General features: G+C 41.6%; 1 protein-coding gene across 18 annotated transcripts in view; it reads left to right on the top strand.

Moving 5' to 3' along the window:
• LOC116041151 (unconventional myosin-XVIIIa-like) overlaps positions 1-19,264 on the top strand; it is a 175,157-nt gene that overhangs the window by 49,044 nt on the left and 106,849 nt on the right. For 7 of the 18 annotated variants that reach the window (XM_031287013.2, XM_031287012.2, XM_031287015.2 and 4 more), the window contains 11 exons: positions 2,348-2,410; positions 3,866-4,003; positions 5,452-5,517; positions 6,746-6,833; positions 10,086-10,192; positions 10,641-10,817; positions 12,438-12,648; positions 12,893-13,035; positions 13,535-13,635; positions 15,279-15,342; positions 16,410-16,554. In XM_031287013.2, coding sequence (XP_031142873.1) covers positions 2,348-2,410; positions 3,866-4,003; positions 5,452-5,517; positions 6,746-6,833; positions 10,086-10,192; positions 10,641-10,817; positions 12,438-12,648; positions 12,893-13,035; positions 13,535-13,635; positions 15,279-15,342; positions 16,410-16,554 — 1,303 coding nt within the window. Of the gene's footprint in view, positions 1-2,347; positions 2,411-3,865; positions 4,004-4,688; positions 4,695-5,451; positions 5,518-6,745; positions 6,834-10,085; positions 10,193-10,640; positions 10,818-12,437; positions 12,649-12,892; positions 13,036-13,534; positions 13,636-15,278; positions 15,343-16,409; positions 16,555-19,264 lie in introns of those variants that run through there. The other 11 variants (XM_031287024.2, XM_031287029.2, XM_031287026.2 and 8 more) reach the window with 6 other exon arrangements.

A 19,264-nucleotide genomic window follows, 5' to 3' on the forward strand; every position in this document is an offset into this window, starting at 1 on the left:
TCTTCAGAATAACTAGGGAAAAGTTAGACACTAAAAAAATACGTTGCTGGCCTTCTGTTCAACACAAGAAAGGGTTTCAACAGCCAGGAGTGCTGTGTGTTCAAAGTTTATACTCAATCCCCAGTGGAAAAAAGACTGAAATGAATTTCCTCGCGACAAGTGTCTTGTAAAGTTATAGCTGGAATGCATTGGTTTTCTAGCGTGCATGCTGAATAAAGCACCTTTGGACATTTACTTTGGGAGTACTACTAACATAGTCTCTTCAAAACAGATTCCACAATAAGCCAAGATACTACAGTATGTAATGATGAGTGTTCAGAGTGTCCTGTAGGAAACAAAAGTCAAGACAGTGTTTGATTTGTAAGAGGACGTTACATTTTGGTCTAGAACAAGAAAAGGGTTTCAACATCCATGGTGTGATGAAAGTTTTTGCTTAATCCCCAGTGGGAAAGAGACTGTAGTCAATGTTGTGCATTAGCCTGGCAAGCTAAACGTCAGTAATGGATCTAATAAAGCAAAATTAATGGCTCAGGTTAGGTCCAGGTCTCAAATTTCGCGGAACCACTTGGGCTTACCTGAGTCGAGTCATAAAGATGCGGGTTTGGGTCTCAGCTTGGCGCATAGGTGGAACAAGACATGATTAACAGACTGCCATGGTATATTGGTGGTTCCCAATGGATGTTTTCTTCATGGTTTTGGTAGCTCCCTGACCTTTTTCTATGGTGCCATAACCAGATCACAATTTCCTCTTGACCAGTGTCTCGTGAAGTAATTGCTGGAAAGCCATGAACTTTGCTGATAACATTTTAGCTCCCAAGGGGATAAACCCGTTGGATTGTAATGACCTCATGCCTTTTTTTATTACTACCCTTAAGACAAACTACATACAAATACAAATATATGTTGTGTCTGACATGTTCAGCAGTCAGAAGATTTTGGTCTTTTTGTTTCTGGGCACTGAACAAGTCAAGTGGTTTTATTTTACAAGTGCTCCTGGGCATGAGTAGGAAGCATTTGTTTACTTCCTGACCATAATTTCCCATTCTGGTGTTCCATCAGTCACAAACAATTTATTTCCTCATCAACTTTCTAACTTCCTCAACAAACTTGGTTTGGTTGTCAAAATAGCAAGTTGTTTATTCGTTACAGATTATAGAGGTTTTTGTGATTCTGCAGATTTGAGAAGATTGCTCTTTTTGAGATTTACAAACCTTAAACCCCTTTCTGTTGAGTCCACTGTACCATCAAAACAGGGAGGACAGTCACCACTTTTTTTACCCATGATCCCCTTTTTACAAAGGCACAGTCCCACCAGATACTGCTCCAAATGAGGGACTTCAGTAGCCTAGCGTGTCTAGTCACCAACAGGAGATTTATGTAGAGCCAATTACTGCAGTGCTGCATTCAGGGAGAGGGCCTCAAAGTCAAACCCATGAACAGGCACAGATTGCACAGCTCTCCAGGAACTTTACAGATGGCAGAAATGGTCACAAAAAGGTTTTTTTGCTGAATTTGTGCAACTAAGACCTGATTGGGTCTCAATTTACTCTAAAACATGCTGCTTCTGACTGACCAGTACAGTAACGTTAGGAATCTGCTGCTAGATTCTCAAAGCATACCATTGACTGTAGCATATTTTGGGATTAAGGGATGTAGTAGATTGGAAATCCATTTTTTTGCTGGAAAGATATTCACTTCCGTATGAGTAATATTCATGACACAAATTCAACCTCCATGTTGTACTTATTGTCATGATAAATATTTTTGTTGCAGTAGGGCGCTGACACACAGAGCCGATTATCGGCCGTCGGACCGTCTGGCGAGGTCGGTGACTCGAGTCTGTTCGGTGTGTCCCGTGCCGTCGTCCGTCCGAGGACGACCCGGAAATGGCGAGCGGATGAGCCTCGTCAGGGTTTAGTGTCAGGGTTTTGCCCCACAGGAACGCCAATATCTGTTTATATTTCCGTGGTACATTGATTTGCTGTGCTGGGTTGGAGCAACTTATGTCTTGCAAGTATTCTTCTCTCAACCAGAAAATGGTATTGTTGTGTGTGTGTGTGGCATTGGTTTTCTAGTGTGCATGCTGTTTGAGGCACCTTTGAACATTAACTTTGAGAGTACTACTAACGTGGTTTAAAAAATTAAAGAAATCAGATTCCACAATAAGCCAAGATGCTATGTAATGTTGAGTGTGCAGAGTGTCCTTCAGTAAACGCTTGAGCCTTGAGGAATACATCACATATTCACGTTTTGTAACTTTTTGTGTGTGTGTGTGTGCGTAGTCATGGGCTTTGCTTCAGCTCTATCAGTGGTCTGAGTGTCAATGTGTTGCTGCTTCGACCTGTAGGAGGAACCGCTCAGTCCCACCGAGGAAGCTCAGAGACGCCTGATGAGGATCTTCAACGCCCCTGTAAATCACCCTGCTGTCCATCTGAATATTATTAATGTCTTGTCTTGGCTTTATGTCTCTGTGTATGTCCACATCAACTCTCACATGACCAAAAATTGAACAGAAAATTGTGGTGCCGTAGTTTAATGCAATGTGAAATTAAAGTGTAGTTTAACAGCACTACAGACTATGGCCTTAGACTGAGTCAAATCAACACTGCTGATGTTCCTCCTAAAAAAACTACATTATGAGCTTCACCCTATAGTTTTACAGCAGGGCTGTTGTATTGTATTCTCCATCTCAGAGTTGGCTGGCAGAACCTCAGCCCCCCCTAACTTACAGTTAAACCCAACGATTGCTCCGTTGGGCTGTTAGCATTATCTCCATGCCTAACATGCTTAGTTTATTGGTGTATATTTACAGACGCTCACAGCAGAGGAAAGTATTAGCATGGTGTCTCTTTTGCCCTCCTGACTGGGACCGAACAGTGACTCATGAGGGAGTGAAATAGAGTCCCCTCTGCTGGTGTCTGTCTCCAACGCTCTGCCCCTTACTTCTCCAGCTCGGTTTCTCTGGCTTTCATCATGCACTTATTGCTTACTTACCTCTTACTTATCTATTAACTATCGCTGCTCTCAAAAGTCTAATCTTAGTTTCCCAGTTGAAAATTTTGACTCTTTGCTTGCTTTTGTACTCATTGGAAAGTTTTCTATACACACTTTCGATGTCCCGATCAACATTTTTTAGCCTCCGAACCCTGTATTATGGCGTAACTGCCAATATCGAGTCCAGTCCAATTATTTATCTAAATGTTGATGAAATATATATCTGACACATTGGCAAACTATTAGGTTTATAAGCGTAAATTATTGTTATGGAATGAATGAAAGCTTAACTGGACAATGTCACTCCTGAAATAGACGTGCGATCAGCTGGTTTAACTGGAGATGATGTATCACTCTGTTGGGGATGTTGGAACTACCCAAACACTAGCGTTTGTACAGTCAGTGCTGTGTTCTACCCTCACAGATGATCCTAGGATGAGTACAGACATCAGCTTGCAGGGAGCACACAAACCTGACAACATACAAGTTTGTCGGGCTTGTCAGTTAGTTACTCACAGAATGATTGTCAGTTAGTGACAGCAGATATGACCTGATGGCTACTAATGTGTTACTCTGACAGTTAACAACTATTTGTTTGAAATCTACACGTCCAAAAATACATTTTATCAACGTATAGGACTTATCTCCACCCCATGGTTACTCATTGCAAAGTCATTTTCACTTTTCCCTTATGCTGTCAAGTGTCCATGCTCTTTTTCATTGTTTTTATGCACTACACAGCATTTTCTTCATCCAAAGTTCCATGTTGACCTTGTCTTCTTCTTCTCCCTCATTCTCTTTCCTTCTCTCCTCACCGTCCACACGCTGCTTTTGCTGGTTGTTGTCTCGCTGTGGTTGCTTTGTGGCTAAGCTGGAGCTGGCTGTCAGTGTTTCGTCTTCTGTCCAAGCCCCCGCTCCTGCGGCCCCGCAGCCCCTCCAGGTACCGCGGCCCTCCAGCCTTCCTCTGGGCCTCCTGGCTGGTGTTTGTACTCGTGTGACTTGTCGGAGTGTAAGGCCTGGAATCCTTCTAACTTTTCCTAGTTTTGTCATTTCCCTTGTCTGTACTGCAGTATTTCCAACATGCTGAGGCCAATACAAAAAGCTGAAAGGCTATACAATTTCTTGTAGTCTGCATCCTCTTTTGATGTAATGGATAATATGTGGATTGATCCAGCCCTTTACAATTCATTGATTCCAGAACCACTCTTTGACTGATCAGATTTGATTATGTTTTATTGTTAGCCTTACTGTGACTATAACCCTGCCTGTCAGTAGGAGAAAGTTTTTGGAAATTTGTTGGAAATGAAATTAAGGGAGAACCTGGATCTCTTCATTATTTGGCATTAAGGGAACCACATTTTAAAGAATGTTCTGAACGTTACCTTTATCAATTGTCTGGGAATAATGATACTAATTTCATGTCTGTTAATCCAGTACAGAGATAGATGTAGGATATATTTAGCCTAGGTAAGGCAGTGGAAAAGTATAGGATTATGTAATCCTAAGATTTTTTATTTAAATGTAACCTGATGTGCCAAAAAAAAAAGGTGGACATTGGAGCTATTTTTTTTTGTCGGACTGCAAAACAAAGACTCCAAGTTGAGTCATGGATGTATAGGTGATAACTTTGTTAGGTAACACAGTACAATGCCTAAATAAGATACCTGCTTCCAGTCTTTGTGCTAAATTAGGCCAAACATGTCCTAAACATACGTTTGTACTGGAAACACAGAGATGAAATTGACAGTTGTTTACTCATCTGATGCTGGGTTTGACAGCAAACCCTAACCTCTGAAGTCTACTTTCTAAACACAGATTTTTTTTTTTTTGTCTCATATTTTACACACATCATAAAGTGAGTGTGACTTATTCAGTCAAAAGCTTTTTGGCAGGTCTTTTCCTTGTTGTATCATTGACATGAGGTGCAATTTGTAACACAATGGCATGACGCAACTTTCTTTTCACGACACATCCGGCTGATAGAAGCAACCTGCATGGGCTTTGTAGCTTCTATTTTGACAGTTGGCATGCATGTGTGGCGTGTCCACACTGTCGTGTGGCTAATTATTGTGTTCAGCTGCTCCCAGTTTTCATTTCATGATGAATCTTTGTTCATGGCCCCAATTTTGTTTGTTGTCATGCAACCATTTTATTCCATTCATTTCACCGGTGAAAGTGTATTGTTAAATATTAAAGCAGATCTACCATAAAGCCAGTAAGTGGATCACAACAGGTCCTGACCACGCTTATAGTATAGCAAACTTGATTTCTCTGTCACAGGTGTGCTGGATAAGTTTGATGAACTACATTTTGTTCAGATGCAATGCCCCCCTACAGCTATACATTTATCCGTGTGCTTATCTATGTTATCTTATCTATTTGTATGTGTGTCCGTACAACATTTGTTACTCATATCTAACTGTGACCTTTGACCTCTTCATGCTGGCCAATCCCTAGGGATCAGTGGAAGAGGACCCTGTGGCCCTCCTTCTGGCATCTCATGCTGCAGCTCAGCAGCCCCAGGTCTGGCCTGCACTGCGCCTCCAGCCCGTCCCATGATCCCCTGCACCGTAGAATGCTGTGTGTGTGTGTGTGTGCTGTGTTGTGCTCTCTCCCTTTGCTTGTGAAGTGCAGTGTGTCTTGTTCACTTTTCCCATTCAAATGATGTGAGATTTCCTTTTCTTTACTTTTTTTGTGTGATGTGGTTAAATTAGGGCTGTCAAATGATTAAAATATTTATTCGGGATTAATAGCAAAGTAATCGCACATTTTTTGAATCTCGTTTAAATGTACTTTTTAAAGGGATTTTTTTTTTTTTTTTCTCAGGTGTCTGTCAATTTGCCATTCAAAAGAGCCTTTTCTGTATCCATTTCTTTGCTCAAGGAGCTTTGTTTCTGCTAGCCATCCACAATTTTACTGCTGCATCACTTCCTGCTTTCCAAAAGTACGTTAGGGTGTGTGTGTGTGCGTGCGCTTGTTTTACTATATTCGTGGGGTCCACAAACCGGGGAATACAGTATACTTGTGGGGTCTGCACAGCCTTGTGGGGCCCAAAATGCTGGACCCCACAAGGTTAAAGGGCTGTTTGAGGGTTAAGACTTGGTTTTAGGATTAGGGTTAGAATTAGGTTATGGTTAGGGTGAGGGTAAGGGTTAAGGTTAGGCATTTAGTTGTGATGGTTAAGGTTAGGGTAAGGGGCTAGGGAATGCATTATGTCAATGACGGGTCCCCACAAAGATAGTGAAACAAACTTGTGTGTGTGTGTCTCTCTGTCTCTCTGTCTCTCTGTCTCTCTCTCTCTCTCTCTCTCACTCACATGTGCGCGTATAAAGTAGTTAAGGAGTTAAAAGGAAGTGGGGTTAAATTGTTTATTATCCAGTTAATCTTGACAGCCCTAGTTTTTATTGTTTAGTTGTATTTTTTGTTGTGTTCTGTTTTCACTTTTGTCCCCGTTGTGTCACTGAACTGAGGTAATCCCTGGTATGCTTCTTACCAGTGTTCCCTTTGAACCCCCTTCACACCGCCCCGAGGCTTGTTATATTGACATCTGTGTGGTTGGAAGTTTGTCACACATGCACCCAGCACCCTGAAGGAGCAGCAGTGCTCAGTGGACTGTGAGACCTTTGAGTCCACTGTCATCCACTGCATGGCCGTCACCTTGGCAACCTTTTTCTTTCATAACCTTTCAGCATGAAAGATACATGAAGATACAGTCCAGTCATTTTCTCTCCTTGTTGTTTGTCTACCCCAGGTGAAGACGGAGGAGCAGATCGCAGCCGAGCAGGCCTGGTATGGATCCGAGAAAGTCTGGCTGGTCCATAAAGATGGCTTCTCCCTGGGTGAGATGGGCTTCCTCCTAAACATTTCACTGCAGAACATGTCTAACCTTTTTGTGGGCCATTTTTCTTTCACTGTTAAAAATGTGGGTTTCTTAAAAACAAACTGTGACTGGTAAATAAATTAGTTTATTTTTAAAACAAATTACATTTGCAGTACTGAAAATGTAATCTTAATAAACCAGTGTTATTCAATATTTTACGTGACATTATTTGTGTTGGAATTTTAAACTCCGGTAGATTTATGAGGACTATGGTTAACTGCTCCTCAGATCCACCAAAACAAGTTCCTTCCCGAGGCTATTTTGCAGAGGCACCGTGGCTCTGTCTGGCCCTTAGCACCGCCCAAGACAATTGTGATTGGTATAAAGAAATGCCAGTAAACCAGAGCACGTTTTTTCTCCCATCATCCAGGAATGCTGTGTGGACTAGCCAGACCCTCCTCCGCAGCGCTGTGGAGGAAAGTCTGGCAATGCAAGACTATTACAAAGATAATAGGATATAAATAGATTTTAAAATGAATTTATAATTAATGTAGTTTTCTGAATTGTGTTTTTTGTCTGAATTGACATTTAAAGTGCCCATATTATGAAAAAATCACTTTTTCTGGGATTTGGGTTGTTATGTTGTGTCTCTAGTGCTTCCACACACATACAAACTTTGAAAAAAATCCATCCATGCTGTTTAGAGTGAGATACGGTTTCTGAATGTGTCCTGCCTTCAGTCTCTGGGTGAGCTGTTCAAAATCGGCAGGGCTTGTGACGTCACAAGCCGAAACAAGCAGGCTAAACGCAACCATTAGCTCGTAGCGTTAGCGTTAGCATTAGCGTTAGCATGCTAACGCTAGCATGCTACCTAGCAAAGCACTTCTACAACACACACCAGTTCACCATAATTTACAAAAGAACTACTTACATGTGTGCCCTCATTTAGAAGTCTCCCAGCTAATCCTGCCTTGTAACCGACCGAAGTTGTAGAAACAGCCTTTCTTTTACTGCCTATGGAGCTAGTTAGCTGACATGATCTACATCTGAGCTACTGAGCATGTGCAGTGCAATCAAAGATAGTACAGAAGAAGAAGAAGAAAAGAGGTCTCACTCTGTAGCTAAAACAGAGACCAGCTGAAAAGAGGATCTGCAGCAGTGAGAGAGAGCGGTGCAGTACAACAAAAATATGGTGTTTTTTGAAAATTAAACCATGTAAACCTATTCTGGTACAACCTTAAAATACAAGTATGAACCTGAAAATGAGCATAATATGGGTGCTTTAAGAGGGATGTTCTTCATAAAAAAATAGGTTGTAAAGTTTGAAAAAAGACAAGAAAAAGGGAGCCGAAGTGAATGGCAGTGAACTGCAGATATTCTGATGGGGAAATTGGGCGTACCGTTTCTTAAGTGTAATGTTTCCCTGGCTGTTTTGTGATTCAGTTTCCCATTGGTCTCGCATCATTGCTGGATTGTAATATATTCACTTTCCCTTTTAATACATCCTAACATGTGTCAGTGGGTTAGCACTGGGCTGCTGGCCCCCCATCACTCTTCTGCTAATCTAAAATCTGAGGAATGGTGTGATTGGAAGGCGTGTGTTGCTATCACACTATCTTGGCCCAAATCCCCACTGTATACAGTTTTTTTAATCTCAGTACGACAATAACAGACAATAACTTAAATGATTACGTGATTGTTACGGATTACTTTTCTGTCGATCGGCTTCTGTCGACTTCAAGTAATCAATAACCTTTCAGCTCCAGCAAATATAGAATTTTTGGGGAGTTGCATGAATGCAACAGTTTGTCCATCTGCCCAGCACTTCTGTGCAGTGTCTTTGTGTCTGGCTTCAGCACCAGTCTGTTGTTTGCCCAGAAACACTTCCAGCACGTAACTGCCCCTACAACTACAAATCTGTCTTCACATTTTCCCCTTTGTGTAGAGGTAAAACAAAAGGGAAGCAGCTTGTTAATGAGCTTTAGAGGTGTTGATAGGCGTTGTTTTTAACGACGAGCCAGGCTAGCTGTTTCCCTCCGCTTCCAGTATTTATGCTAAGCTAGGCTAACCATGTCCCGACTCCAGCTTCGTACTCAACACACAGACATGAGAATGATAGCTGTCTTGTTGTCTTACTCTCTAAAAGAGTAAATAAGTGCATTGCCCAAAAGCTGAACTCTCCCTTTAATGATTACAAAAGCCTTAAGGTGCTTACACACCAACCAGACGGCCGACCGTTGGCAGAAAAGCCAGTCGGACTGATCATTCGGGTCCCTGAGGTCCAAAAAAATGCCTCAAAACACACTGAGGCGACGCCGACTTGTGCGTGCGCGAAACGTAATACGTCTCCATAGCAGCAGGCGGCACTTCTCTGTATTGTTTCCCAGAAAATGAAAACCGACAGCTGATTGGACGAACGCGTCACGTGGGTCTTTTTTCTCTGGAAATTCACAGCCAGACTGTCCATGGCGGCTTGTTCAGAATACGATCTCATATTGTACTAAAATAGTTCACCGAAACGAGTTTCTGAAAACATTTTAAGCGAGAAATAGGCCATGCAGTTGCTGAATCTGTCTTCATTTCAGATCGACAAAGGTCAGTTTAAAAGATTTTTGTCAGATTTTGAGAGGCTCATCCGCTCACTATTTCCGGGTGAGTCCCAACTGCCCTGTCTCCGACTGAATGTGTCGGGTCGGCCAAAATGAAGGCCAACAGCTCCTTGGACGGACGACGGCACGGAACACATCGAACAGACTCGAGTCACCGATAATCGGCTCTGTGTGTCAGCGCCCTAACATTGTGTAGTCGTTGTTTGGTCTGTCTTTAGGTTTGTTGCTTGTCTCCCTTTTGGCTGGGACTTTTAATCATTTGTAAGGTTTTAGTTGTATACTCTGCTGTGCATTGTACCTGGATTATTTTTATGACCACATCCACAATAACAGAAGAGACCGTTCTAATCTGTCATTCCACACCTTACATGTTTTCATAGTGCTAGACACGTGTGGAATATTGGTAAAAGGTAATAAGATCATTTTTTCTGTCAGCAGAGGGAAAAAGGTTGTATTGTCTCTTGTGATTGTAAGTGGCCTGAGAAGCTGTGCTTCCATCCATGTGGTAGTCTGCAGGCTTCAAAGTTTAAAACAAGAAAATCATGAGCTTTTCATGCTTTGTTTTTTTTTCTTTTTAGTTAGCCAGTTAAGATAAAGGGATGAGTGTGAGCACTTCCAGCAGGCTAACAGCTGTCCGTGTTTCCTGTCCTTTCTCTTGGCAGCCACCGTGGTGAAGACAGAGGCTGGCTCCCTGCCAGAGGGCAAGGTGAAAATCCAACTGGAGCATGATGGGACAGTACTGGAAGTGGATGAGGACGACGTAGAAAAGGTGAATGGGGAGATGGCTCCAAATTGTTAATGGTGTTTCAGCAGTAGGACTCTGTTTGTACACACTGTTCCAACACACTGTTCCATATCATTTTTATGCTTTTATAGCATACAATTTTATATATTTTTTAGACCTCATCAAATAATCAGATCTCATCATATCAAGTGAGAATGTACATTATAACATTTCTATCAATGATCACTGTATTTTACAGTGTATCACAGTATAAGCAATTGCAAGAAATTGTATATATAATTGTATGTACTAGTGCAGTGCCTGTTTGGAGCGTGTGCCTGTTCAGAAAGGGCCGATTGCTTGGTTCCCAGTATTTTCTTTCACAACGTTCAATAAGGCTCGGCTGCGGCACATCTAGAGATGCAGCGTACCCGTTTCTCTGCTACTAGTTGAGTGGCGTCATGGTCATCTCTCTCTCTTTCTCCGTGTGCAGGCCAACCCTCCATCATACAACCGATCAGAGGACCTGGCCTCACTGCTCTATCTGAATGAATCCAGTGTGATGCACTGCCTGAGGCAGCGCTATGGAGGCAACCTCATCCACACCTACGCTGGACTCAATATGGTCATCATCAACCCCCTAAGCACACCCTCCATGTACTCTGAGAAGGTAAGTTTAAGACTGATGACGGGGCCAGCTGATTTAGACCCAATCACAATGTTTGGTTCCAATAACTTCCGGGTAAAAACCTCCTGTCCCGTACATACAGTTTAACAGCGCTGAGCAAACGGGGACGAGGAACAACTGGATATACTCTCATCTCCTTTATCTAAAATGCATGTTTGATGCTTTCATATAAAACTTCCTGCCTCACGTTAGCTTAGAGAGCTAATTTACCTGTTGGGCCACAGACTAAAGAAAATGACAGCACCCAAACTAACAGTCTGACTGGCAGTGAAAAGCTGTTCCTAATTTTAACCTAGATTTGGTTATCAAAGCAACACAGGACAGAAAATAAGCACATCATAAACATCAGACAGGTCAGACCTCCCTGTTTAACTACATGTCTTTAAACTTTACAGTTACGGCTGAAAATGACAACAGAAATAAACAAGTTTGCCAAATTCACATATCTCCGCAGTTCAATCAACGGCCATTCGTCTACCTGGAAGTGATTTCTGTGTAAGCGTGACGTCATGGTGATTCGGTCCCTAGCCCATAGTTTTACAAGACATGTTCACCTATCATCTTTGGGTGTCCATGTCGTGTGAACAACACATGCAGGAAAAACTTTGCCTTATTATTGAGCCAGTTTGACAGTGTAATGTAATTGGAAAGTTCCCAGACAGAAGTTACAAGAAAGTTACAGTGTGTAAGAACTGTGTGTTTTGTGAGTTCTACCTGGCATCGAACGCATATAATAATGTCTTAATCACATGTTGATAAAGCTTCGCTGTCGGGCGTGATGATTGTCCCTAGGGCTGAACGATTTGGGGGAAAACGTAATTGTGATTTTTCTGCCAGATATTGCAATTACAATTCGATTTGCGATTATTTGATTTTAGCTAAAGTATAGCTAAAGTTTAATATTCACTGTGTAACATAAACATGTCATGGAGCATTATAACATGAGACACTATCAAAACTGCTCTATATTCTTATGCAGGGATGAGAACATGGATTAGAATTGCAGCAATAAGTGTTTTTCTTTTAATAAGCATGGAAGATTGAACAGTCAAACAGAACATTTATCACAAAAGCTAAAGTTTTGATAATAAAACAATAAAAAACTATTCCAATAAAAAATATCAGTACTTTTCTGTAAACCGAAATGTCGGATCATCCTCAGTTCAACAGCAGCATCTACATATTACACCTTCTACCATCATGTTTAATAAAGTAATACAAAATAAATGAAAACTCCACTGAAAATTTCTGTAAACAATCTGTGATATGTAACATTATCCCAGCATTTATCTTATGAAAAATAATACAATACAATAATGAAAAGAGGAATAAAAAATGTTTCACATTTGATTAACCGCGGTCTTCCCAATTGCATTCTTTCAAATCTCAATTTTGATTTGAAAACAATTAATCGTTGAGCCCTAATTGTCCCACATATTGAATAAGTGGCTCGGATTTGATCCCCTCTGTTCTTCTGTTCTGTTCCTCTTCTCCCATGCCCCCCCCTTCCCCCCCTACTGTGTGTGTGTGTGTGTGTGTGTGTGTGTGTGTGTGTGTGTGTGTGTGTGTGTGTGTGTGTGTGTCTTCTCCCTCCCCCATCAGGTGATGCACATGTTCAAAGGCTGTCGGCGCGATGACTCTGCACCTCATATCTACTCGGTGGCCCAGTCGGCCTATCGCAACCTGCTCACCACCCGGCAGGACCAGTCCATCGTGCTGCTGGGCAAGTCTGGCAGCGGCAAGACCACCAACTGCCAGCACCTGGTCCAGTACCTGGTCTCCATCGCCGGCAGCACGGGCAAAATCTTCTCCGGTGAGCCTGCAGAGTCATCACAAAAACACAGGGACAGACACAGTAGAGGAATAGCTAGACATAGAGTAGGCCGTGGCATGTCTCTGACATTTATGAAGCGCAGTATCGCTGCAGTGGGAACTGATGTTGCGACATCTGCAAACTTGTAATGTCTTGTCCTTGAATATAATATTAAAAACATAACTGATCCCCCCCCCTAAAACAAAAAATGACATCTGATTTGACATTTGTTTTGGTGACACAGCTGAGAAGTGGCAGGCAGTCTACACCATCCTGGAGGCTTTCGGCAACAGCTCCACCTCTATGAACACCAACGCCAGCCGCTTCTCCCACGTAGTGTCCCTCGACTTTGACCAGGCTGGCCAGGTGGCCTCCGCGTCTATCCAGGTAACACACAAACACACACACACACACACTAGGGCTGAACGATTGGAGGAAAAAATGTAATTACAATTTATTTTTTAGCTACATATTGCACCTTCTACGATCATGTTAAATTAAGTAATACAAAATAAATGAAAATAGGACATTTCTGGAAACAATCTGTGATATGTAACATTATTCCAGCATTTATCTTATTAAAAAAAAACAGTAAATATAATAATAAAAAGAGGAAAAATAAAATTAAAAATAAATAAATAATAGTAATAATAAAAAGAGGAAGAAGAAATGTTACACCAAACATTCAATTAATCACGGTCTTCACAATTAGCTAATCACATTCTTTCAAATCTCGATTTCCATTTGAAAACGATGAATCGTTCAGCACTGACACACAATCACACACACACACACACACACACACACACACACACACACACACACACACACACACAGACAGATGAAGGAATGAGTGTGAGTGTACTGAGGGTCTCCTCCGTGTTAGACGATGCTGCTGGAGAAACTGCGGGTGAGCAAACGGCCCGAGGCAGAGTCCACCTTCAACGTCTTCTACTACATGATGGCCGGAGCCGACAGCAGCCTGAGGTGAGTCCTCTACCACTTAACAGAATGACAGCAATACTATGAAGTCTTATCCAAGGTATACATATCTTTTGTGATTCGATTACAAAGGCGGTATCTTTTTTTCAATTAAGTTCCGTGATTTAGTTTCTTTAATTTGTCTCCAATTCCAGGGAAATAGTTGAGATGATTTTTGTTCTGGTTTGGGCATCACAACTCATCCGACCAAGTTGGATCAAGTCTGTTGTAGTAGGGCTGAGTTAATCAATTCTCCAATTAATCAGTTTGAGTGATCTGATATCGATTAATAAAATCCTGAAATTGATCTTTTAATAAGTTCATATGTTGATATTGTGGCTAGGTTAGCTCAGTTGGTAGAGCGGGCGCACATATGTAGAGGTTTATTCCTCGACGCAGAAGGTCCAGAGTACAAGTCCGATCTGTGACGGTTTCCTGCATATCTTCCCCCCTCTCTCTCCTCTCTCATATAAAGGTAAAGGTACTTTATTGTCACATACACATACATGTAGCCAAATTCATTCTCTGTTTTCCCATTGGGCCACCATGCTGCCATATCTCAGCTGTCCTATCCCTTAAAGGTGGAAATGCCTTTATTATCATGTTAGTCCTGTTAAGTAAAAAAGTATTTTGGGGTTCAATTCTTAATGTAAACATTAACCTGGTTCATTATACAAACATATCTGAGGTTTGCTTCTTGCTTGTACAATTTACAGCAGAAGATCTCTGAGAATCTCTTCTATATCCTAGCAAAATTGGAGGTGTAACTGAAATTTCCAAATCGAAAATGTATCCGAATCAGAATCTTGTGAATCAGAATCGAATTGATTCAGGAAATCATTGGCAATACCCAGCCCTATGTTGTAGTCAATCCAGGCCAGTTGGTGTTGAGAGTCAGGAGATGATCCAGTTCTTAGCCTGTTGACCTCATTGAGATGATTTTAAACATGTTTGATGTAATTTGATGTGTGAGAGTGAGAAAAAAATAAAACATAAAATAGGTAAGATAGCAGTGTTCTGTGAATGAGATTTAAAAAAAATACTTTTTTTTACAAATACTCACTCTAATTCACTCATTTACGTATCTCTCTGCAGAGTTTACTGTCTTTGTTGCCAGTGAATCCCACTAGCAAATTTGTCATTCAAAGTTTCTTCAGATTCTTTGCCTCTTCCATGAAAATGTATGCATGAATTAGCGTTGCGTTTATTGGATGTCCATTTCTCTTTGGTACAGGTCCACTCAAGATTTCAGGTTCTCAGGATTTTGGGTGGCTTTTAGTGATGCAACTTTGTCTGAAATCACTCCTTTCATATTCCTGATATACAGTAACACTCAGTTAACTCAGTTTACTTTAATGAGCAGCAAAATGTCATTTTGGCCTTTGACTAATTTTGCGTCTCAAATGTCTGATAGTGTTGGATAAACTGAATCAAAAGACAGTGTTGTTGAAATTCATGTGACTTTGAAAACATGAACAGCAACATCCAGAGGTGTTAGCATTTCACCGGCTCACCCCACCATGTTCCCTCTCTCTTCCTCTTCTTCCTCTCTCTTCCTGTCTACCTCTCTTCCTCTCTCACTCTCTTCCTCTCTACCTCTCTCCCTCTCTCTCCCTCTCTCCCTCTCTCCCTCTCTCCCTCTCTTCCAGAACCGAGCTGCACTTTAACCACCTGGCTGAGAATAGTGCTTTTGGGATCCTACCACAGTCTAAGGTAATCACGCCAGAGGCATTTATTGAGATCTTTCTTTCTTTTGTTTACGGTTTCATTTCATTTTATGTATTTTTCTGAGCCCTATATTACAGCCCGGTGAAACAGGATTTTTAAGGCGATATTGATATTTAGTATAGTTTAAAAAACCGTATGAAGATACATATACGCATTTTTGATGAGGTTCCATTTTTTTTTTTTTTTTTTTTACAATTGCAACCAAGAAATGTACTGTACCGAGCAAGACGTGTGACAGCTGACAAATCCACTTTGATGACACAGTTTTAAACCATTTCTTGAGCATTTCTGTACTTTAATTTCTTGTAATTTACTGGCTCACATATACGCATACCAATGTACATGCAATATTGGCCAGTTTATCATCGAGCTCTGACCTCTTTAGCTTCAATGTTTTTTAAAGGCAAGGACCCCTTACTACATATTTTATAAAATGAAGTTGCATATTAAACTGGGCTTAAAAAAAAGCCTAAAGCCTATATACATAGTACCTTTTTAGTGCATAGAAAACTATAAGCTATAAAAACAACTGTTGGAAGGATTTTATAAATGTTTTTTTATTTCAAACATACATGTGGCACAATGAATCCTTAGGATTAACTGTATATGTGGATGGCTACCTTAGTGACTATATTACCTATAGGGCAGTAAGCCTATTATTAATGTGTTTCTTTCACAAAAAGGCTCATTTATATTTGCTAATAATATGTTGAATTCATGAAACACCCTTCATTAATTTTGCCTGATGAAGGTCTAGTAATATACTATTACATTATTTTTTTGTGTGCGGAAGTGTCTTTGCAACCTTTGACCTACTTATCCCCCTCTAACACACCTGTCTGACGTTATACTGTAGATGTGCAAAGTATTTTTCTGTACTGAATTTTTGTTTTTTTAAAATGAACAATAATTCGTGCGACAACCATAGAGAAGATATCTACTCTATGGTATTTATGGATGAACTAAATGAATGGAAGTAGGTGTTTGCTGCTGCAACATTTCTACTTCCTGTCAGGGATCTCTAAAGTTTGATGTGATCGCATCCTCTCCAGCCTGAAGACAAGCAGCGCGCCTCGCAGCAGTTCACCAAGCTGCAGGCAGCCATGAAGGTGCTGGGCATCTCCGGGGAGGAGCAGAAGGCCCTCTGGCTCATCCTGGGGGCCGTGTACCACTTGGGGGCCGCAGGAGCCACTAAAGGTAGGAACTCCCTACTGACTGACTGCACATACATCCAATCTCCAGTACATCACATCTCTGGAAGATTATGCTAACTGGTCCTTACATGATGAGAACATAAAAAATAGGACTGGACTCGCTCAACTCGCGTTACAAACAATACTAAACACACAGGTGGGTTTAATTATCAAACCAATACTGCACAGGTGGAGTCAATCATCCACAACTAACCCTTCAATCCCAACGTGATGAGAACAATAGCTGCTTTCTGAACGGAGGGATTTTTGCAGTTCCTAAAACATAACGTTCCTAGAACCCTTTTATTCTCGTGTTCCAACTGGACCAATTTGGGGATTATTAAGTTCTGAAGCACGTTTTCGGTGAACTATTTTAGTACAATATGAGATCGTATTCTAAAGACAGTCCGTCTTTGAATTTCCGGAGAAACCAGACCCACGTGACACGTTCGTCCAATCGGCTGCCGGTTTTCATTTTTGGGCGACAATACAGATTAGCGCCGCCTGCTGTAATGGAGACATATTACGTCTTGTTGCTATGGTGTGTTCCGAGGCACTTTTTTTGACCAACTCGGGTAGACTGATCAGTCCAACTGCCTTTTCTGCCGAGGGTCGGCCGTCTGGTCTGTGTGTCTGGGCCTTAACTCTTTCAGCTCCTACTTCGGGGCAGGGTCTTTTCCCTTTTCCGCATAGTGGTGGTTAGATGGCTGTTATAATAACAAAAGGTCAGTTCCTATGGCCACTTGGCCAGTGTGAATGCAAATGGCAAACCGGTTTTGAGGGAGAGTAGTTAGTAGAACTGTTTAGAAGTGGACTGTTCCTATAACGGCGTTCCTGTAACTACTTGGTCGGAAAGAGGCTATAGACATCAGAATCCTGCCCGTGGCTTTAGGTGCTCCACAGCAGCCCTGTAGTATTTACTGTCTTGCCGAGGTGTAGAGGCCTTCAAGCCCAGTTCAGACCAAAGATTTGTCATGAGACGAGTTGAAACTACTTGCAATGTGCCGGTCGCAGGACATTTCAGGCTTACAGCTGCATTTCTAGTAGAGATGAAACGGGGAAAACATTTTATTTCTCTGAATCACTACTTTATTATGACGCCGCTCGCTCTCTTCAGTCACTCTCTAGCTCGCTCCAACACATACCGTGCTCGAGGCCGCTCGTTGAGCCTCCATCTAAAACTCTGCCATTTTAACCAGCTGACAGTTTGTAGCTGACTCGACCAGCTGACTTCTCTATTGGCTGTTGAAACAGGTGACGTCTCTTACGTTCTAAAACCAGCCTGTGGAGACTCGACCAGCTGAGTCGCAGCAACTTTTCCCTGCAACCATCAAAAATGTTTTCGACTTGTAGCCAAACTTTGGTCTGAACTGGGCTTTAGAGATTGTGAGAACCAACCAGAAGAAAGGCCCACTGAGATGGGGACAAACCTACCCAGAACAGTGAGCAGATGAATCCTTCAGAGGACCTGGCCGGCTCCTCCTCCGTAAATGAGAATAAAACGTGTGTGTTCTTATCTTGTAATGGTGAATCAGACTAATGACACAATCTCCAAAACACTTTGTTCATTCCTTTCACAAAACGGATACCAAAGACTAATCTTGGTTTTTCATTTGAGTGTTGAATGTGAAGCCTGTTAGATGAACTAATAATTTAAATAGACTAAAGAAATGCATGTCATCTCCTTTGTCTTTCTCTAAAACGTATCACCTCAGGGTTTCCCCCAGAAAAGTTGTTTAGCCCGGTGGCAAGTCTTTTTTTCCGTCGAGGGCCCAGAGTCACAGAATGATGGCAGCATTAATGTAGAGCCCAATAGTTTCTGTGATAACAGAATAATGGACGGATTTGCGAAATTGAGAATGTAAAAAGACTGTGAGACAGATTCCATAGGGCCCTACATTAAGTCAGTGCTAAAATCTAACAGGAGATTTGGAAATGTGACTGCTTCTTAAGTTTCCACTCTAACTTAATATAAATACAGTACAAAATACTTCCCAGTGGCTTAGGCCTGGTGGGAGGCAACTTAGGTATGCTTAGTATACTTAAAGCAACACCAAAGCATTTTTCCTCTTCGGTCCCCCTACAGGTTGGAAGCAGAATTGTCCATTACCGCTGTCCTAAGTTTCTTATGTCTCATTCGAACTACAGATCCGCTACCCAATCTGGAAAACTTGCATAGTGCGGTTATAGCCGATAGAGGGCCGCAAAGCGAATGCAGAAGTGCCGTTCACCCTGTTACGAGTTGATGAACCACTGAAACGATTTTGGAAACATTATTTTAAGGTACAAAATAATCTTTGGTGTTGTTTTAAGGGATTGATGTCACTCACGGTGTCCCATAGCCTTTTGTTAAAACATGGCATGTTGAAAGGGAAAGACCAAAAGCACTGCAAAATCCATTTACTCTGCAAGCTGCGAGGCGTTCATTCAGTTAAGAGTTCAAAGATAGTGGGCATTAGTGCTCACTTTACCATTCATTAGGCATGTCAGGAAAACGGTGTTCAGTGGATGATATCAGTCCAATCAGACCCCACCACTAACTACAGGGTCATCAGAGAGTGAATAAACATCACTCTGGCACTGTGACAACAGCAAATCATATTATACCTCGTGGGTGGTGTTAAAATTTGATTTGGAACAGTGGATCCAAGAGAAAAGAAGAATTTTGGCCTTACGATGTTAATCTCAGAGTTTTTTTTACATTGTAAATGCAA

This window comes from Sander lucioperca, chromosome 5 (genome assembly GCF_008315115.2).
Source record: "Sander lucioperca isolate FBNREF2018 chromosome 5, SLUC_FBN_1.2, whole genome shotgun sequence".
NCBI lineage: Eukaryota > Metazoa > Chordata > Actinopteri > Perciformes > Percidae > Sander > Sander lucioperca.